The sequence below is a fragment of the Anolis sagrei genome, chromosome 13 (assembly GCF_037176765.1).
Source record: "Anolis sagrei isolate rAnoSag1 chromosome 13, rAnoSag1.mat, whole genome shotgun sequence".
NCBI lineage: Eukaryota > Metazoa > Chordata > Lepidosauria > Squamata > Dactyloidae > Anolis > Anolis sagrei.
The window spans coordinates 13,011,653-13,017,449 of record NC_090033.1 but is presented as its reverse complement, the minus strand read 5'-3'; the positions used below and the strand labels follow the sequence as shown (position 1 = coordinate 13,017,449).

The 5,797-nt window shown below is 44.1% G+C and overlaps 1 protein-coding gene across 1 annotated transcript in view; it reads right to left on the bottom strand.

The window, feature by feature from the left end:
* Window positions 1-702: 702 nt before the first annotated feature.
* The window catches only part of LOC132764753 (arylacetamide deacetylase-like 4), a 22,717-nt gene continuing 17,622 nt past the window's right edge, over window positions 703-5,797 (bottom strand). The window contains exons 2-4 of the mRNA XM_060758804.2: window positions 4,333-4,549; window positions 2,115-2,178; window positions 703-1,537 (exon numbers count right to left, since the gene is read on the bottom strand). Of these exons, the coding sequence (XP_060614787.2) occupies window positions 757-1,537; window positions 2,115-2,178; window positions 4,333-4,549 (1,062 nt within the window). The 3' untranslated portion in view covers window positions 703-756. The remainder of the gene's footprint in view (window positions 1,538-2,114; window positions 2,179-4,332; window positions 4,550-5,797) is intronic.

Below are 5,797 nucleotides of genomic sequence, written 5' to 3'. Positions count from 1 at the left end.
CTGGAAACTTTCCCTCCTGTAAGGAAAGAGAAGAAGAGGCCGGGAACCTGTCCTCCCCAGTGAAGGCCCTCCCTTGTCTGCCACCGACCGAGTACCTCCGAGCATTTGCAGCAAGCAACGACAGCGCAGCAGCAGCAACTCCCTCCTCCTCCACCTCTGTCTCCTCCTCTTCCTTGGAGGTCTCTTGGATACTGTGGACACCACTACCAGGCTGGGCTGAGGCCTCAGTCCTGAGCATGAAGACCAGGCCTCAGCCCAGGGTGGCAGTGGCATCAACGGTGCCCAAGGGGCCTCTGAGGAAGGGGTGAGAAGTAGCGGAGGTGGCAAGGAGGAGGAGGCCGCTGCCGAAGAGGGCTGCTCTGGAGACTAGTCCGGAGACAAGCCCAGTGCCTGGCTCCCCTCCCCTTCTCCTCCTCTTCTTCCTCCTCTTCCTTGGAGGTCCCTTGGGTGCTATTGATGCCACTGCCAGGTTGGGCTGAGTCCTGATCTTCTGTGCTCAGACTCCTGCTCCTCCTACTACTATTGCCACCTCCTCCTAGTTGGCCAGCAGTGAGTGAATGAGAGAGAGGGGGGAGGGAGGGAGAGAGGAGTGGAGGAGCTTCCCTACATCATGGATTTTCACCTATCGCGGGTGGTCCTGGAACGTAACACCCGCAATAAGTGAGGGAACACTGTACTGCAAAGATTCACCCAACATGATGGCCATTGCAAAAGAGGAAGGCTTCTAACCTGACATCGACCTGGACAACTGCATGCCTACAAACTGTTGATGTAGCTCACTACTCTATCTAATCCTCTTTGGCAGAAGGCGAAATTGAGGAACAAGCGATTGAAAAGGAGGAAGACTCCATGGAACCCATCTTTGAGGTGGCACCACGAGACCTTGACCCCGTTGTCCTCCAACCGTTTCTTGTACAAGAGGCCATCATCTCTCAGGACGTCATATTCACAGGTTAAGATGAAGGTGTCCGGAAGCTGCCGAATGACAGCGTCTTCGGCTATAAGCGGGGAAATATGGGTCTCTGTGATCATTTTCATTAAGGTGTGGATATTGTCCAGGGGACAAGTGGAGACCTGTAACTCCTGGTAGAACCCTCTCGCTTTCAGTTCTTTGGGGATGTCATCCGCATTGAGCCACTTCTGGTAGATGACTCTCTTCTCTTCAGGGATGTGGGTTTCCGACAAGGCGATCTCCGTTGATGATGTATTTCTGCTGATGTAGAGGAACATCAAATGCAAGAAATCGTTCTGGGAAAGAAAAGGGACCAGCCGGTTTTCTTGGTATGAAAGACAGTTGAAATCCAGGGCCTGGAGGAATGGGCTCACCAGGATCTGAGCCCGCAGTTTGGGAAGGTCCTTCCTCTTCGCTAGCTCTTGGGCCAGGAATGCGGCCATCATTCCTCCAATGGAATCACCACTCAGGACAATGCAAGCGGGGTTGACCCCAAAGCCTTCAACGTTCTTCATGAAATACTCGGCGGCTGCGATGCAGTCGTTCAACTGGACAGGATAGTGGTGCTCTGGAGCAAGGCGGTACCTGTGAAGCCAAGGCCAACCATCATTACATTACATTCCACATCAAAAAAAATCACCTGTATGAACATAACTTCAGACTGGAGGGCTGCCACCAAAAGTTTGAAGTCTGTGTTTTACCACTGGGACTATATTTTATGATTTACTAGCTGTTTCCACCACACGTAGCTGTGGCCACCTTCCCTCCCTCTTTCTTTTTTTTCTTTCTCTCCTTCCTTCCCTCCCTCTTTTCTTCCTACTTCCCTTTTTTCTCTTTCTTTCTCTTCTTCCTTCTTTCCTTCCTTCCTTCCTTCTCTTCCTCTTCCCTTCCTTCCCCCCCCCCCAACTTTTTTACACTGCTTAGCCGGTATTGCACCACCTGACATCCGTCAGGAAGTAGCAACCAATAGTGAAAGGACCAAGGCAGTGACATCTCTGGTCCATCCCCAACAAACTAATGAATTTTTCCAAACTTCGTTTTAGATACAACATGGACCTCTTATGAATTTTTCAAACACTTTAGAATCAAAACGGAGGTTGCCTGAATTTTGTAAATACAAACTTGGCAGATTTTTGGCATTTTGCAAACCTCTATCACTTACCCAATAGACACGACCACCGAATCACTTTTCCGGGCCATGTAAGAGCACACGCTTTCATAGGCATCTGGAAAATAAATTGGCATTAGTACTAATATTAGTATTAGTATTAGTATTAGTATTTGTTGTGTTGGAGTTGGAGTTGGCCAACAAAGACTGGAGCTGGCTATTGGGAGCACACAATGCCCATAGGCCTGGGTTTGAGTTGGAGTTGGCCAACAAACACTTACAAGGCCTGTGTTTGAGTTGGAGTTGGCCTACAAAAACTTTCAAGGCTCGTGTTTGAGTTGGAGTTGGCCAACAAAGACCTATACAGCCAGTGTTTGAGTTTGAATTGGCCTATAAAAACTTACAAGGCTCATGTTTGAGTTGGAGTTGGCCACCAAAGACTTACAAGGCCTGTTTTTGAGTTTGAGTTGGCTTACAAAAACTTACAAGGCTCATATTTGAGTTGGAGTTGGCCAACAAAGACTTCTGCAGCCAATGATTGAGTTTGAGTTGGCCTACAAAGACCAGAGATGGCTATAGGGAGCACACAATGCCCCTAGACTTGGGTTTAAGTTGGAGTTGACCAACAAAGACTTCTACAGCCAGTGTTTGAGTTTGAGTTGGCCTACACAGGCTGGAGCTGGCTATAGGGAGCACACAATGCCCGTATTTGTTGTTTATTCATTCAGTTGCTTCTGATTCTTTGTGACTTCAAGGACCAGCCCATGCCAGAGCTTCCTGTTGGCTGTGGCCATCCCCAGCTCCTTCAAAGTCAATCCAGTCACTTCAAAGATACCATCCACCCACCATCCAACAAAGACTTACGAGATCCGTGTTTGTGTTGGAGTTGGCAACAAAGACTAACAAGGACTGTGTTTGAGTTTGAGTTGGCCTACAAAAACTTATAAAGCCCATGTTTGAGTTGGAGTTGGCCTACAAAGACTTACAAGGTTCATGTTTGAGTTGGAGTTGTCCTACAAAAACTTACAAGGCTCGTGTTTGAATTGGAGTTGGCCAACAAAGACTTACAAGGTTCATGTTTGAGTTGGAGTTGGCCAACTAAGACTTACAAGGCCTGTGTTTGAATTTGAGTTGGCCTACAAAAACTTATAAGGCCCGTGTTTGAGTTGGAGTTGGCCAACAGAGACTTATACAGCCAGTGTTTGAGTTTGAGTTGGCCAACAAAGACTTGCAAGGCCCGTATTTGAATTGGAGTTGGCCTACAAAAATTTATAAGGCCCATGTTTGAGTTGGAGTTGGCTAACAGAGACTTACAAGGCCTGTGTTTGAGTTTGAGTTTGCCTACAAAAACTTATAAGGCCTGTGTTTGAGATGGAGTTGGCCAACAGAGACTAACAAGGCCCGTGTTTGAGTTGGAGTTGGCCTACAAAAGCTTATAAGGCCTGTGTTTGAGTTGGAGTTGGCCAACAGAGACTAACAAGGCCTGTATTTGAGTTTCAGTTGGCCTACAAAAACTTATAAGGCTCATGTTTGAGTTGGAGTTGGCCAACAAAGACTTGCAAGGCCTGTGTTTGAGTTGGAATTGGCCTACAAAAACTTATAAGGCCCGTGTTTGAGTTGGAGTTGGCCAACAGAGACTTATACAGCCAGTGTTTGAGTTTGAGTTGGCCAACAAAGACTTGCAAGGCCCGTATTTGAATTGGAGTTGGCCTACAAAAATTTATAAGGCCCATGTTTGAGTTGGAGTTGGCCAACAGAGACTTATAAGGCCTGTGTTTGAGTTTGAGTTTGCCTACAGAAACTTATAAGGCCTGTGTTTGAGATGGAGTTGGCCAACAGATACTAACAAGGCCCGTGTTTGAGTTGGAGTTGGCCTACAAAAACTTATAAGGCCTGTGTTTGAGTTGGAGTTGGCCAACAGAGACTAACAAGGCCTGTATTTGAGTTTGAGTTGGCCTACAAAAACTTATAAGGCTCGTGTTTGAGTTGGAGTTGGCCTAAAAAGACTTACATGGCATGTGTTTGATCTGAAGTTGGCCTACAAAGACTTACAAGGCCCATGTATTGGGATTGAAGAATATGTATTTCTTTTACAAGACAAGATAGAAGTTTTGTGTTTTGAATTCATTATTGGTGAATTCATTGAATGTTTTTTCATTCCTACCGTTCCCATATGTCAAAACTGACACCAGCAACAACTCTAACTCTTCCCAAGAAGGATGACTGTTGCCAAACATCGTTCTCTTAGAAATGGCCATTCTGCTTTTCTTACCAATGCTTCCAAATGTGCCACCTCCTCCGTGAAAGAAGATGACTCCTTTCCTTGGTTCAGAAGAAGGTTCTTTGGGTTGGTAGATCCGCACTGGTATGGTGTTGAAGTACGTATCCTTAATGAAGAGCGATGGGTCTTTCCTTGATGGGAATCCATCGACGAGGAGCCGGAGGACAGTAAATCGACCACAGAGGCCTATTTGCCATAAAATGTGGCCCTATTTACAGTCGCAGGGGAAACAAAGACAGAATTCAGTCGGAAAGATAGTTCAGCATGATTTACGAACTCATTGGTACCAACATGAAACCTATTGAATTCAATGGAAACAGTTGGCTTTTTTTGGTCAATGAAGAATATCAAAGTTCAGCTCAGGATTGTGAAATCAAGTACTATACAGATGCTCATGGGTGTGCATACACATTGGGGTTGCGTATGAGAGCAGGCATTGTAATTCAATGCTTCCAGGCATATTTAAGGATTTCACAGTGCAATTAATGTAATTCTGCATAGGGAGATTTATGTTGAGCGTCCCTAATGCTGGGTCTTGCCCAACGAGCTGAGACACAGAATCTATCTATGCCTTGCGACACAGAATCCCTGGCCGACGGTTGCCCTCAGCAGAGCTGAAATATTATTTTATGATGCAATTAAATATTATACTGTATTATAATATATACTACAACTAAAACATATGCTATAATTAAATACTATGATATGTATAATTAAATATGATAATATATGACAATACAAATATAGCATTAATCTATATAAATAAAAATGTAATGTTCGTCTGTGGGATTAACATAACTCAAAAACCACTGGACGAATTGACATCAAATTTGGACACAAGACACCTCTCGGGCCAACGAGTGACCATCACTCATAAAAACACTGAAAAACACAGAGGAAGAGACTTAAAAAGCCAAAAAACAAGAAATACATTACTATGTATGCACAAAACCACATATATAGATAGACAGACAGTTAGATAGCAAGATAGATAGCAAGATAGATAGATAGATAGATAGATAGATAGATAGATAGATAGATCTAGGATTGTAGGATTGTAGGCTTCTATGATTAGACAGATAGACAGATAGATAGTCAGATGGATGGACGGATGGATAGATAGATAGCAAGATAGCAAGATAGCATGATAGCATGATAGCAAGATAGATGAATGGATGGATGGATAGATAGATAGATAGATAGATAGATAGATAGATAGATGGCTAGATAGATAGATAGATAGATAGATAGATAGATAGATAGATAGAAAGAAAGATAGGTAGATAGGTAGATAATTCTAGGATTCTAGGATTGTAGGATTCTATGATTAAACAGATAGATAGCAAGATAGACGGATGGACAGACGGACGGATAGATAGATAGCAAGATAGCAAGATAGCAAGATAGATAGATGATAGATAGATAGATAGATAGATAGATAGATAGATGATAGATA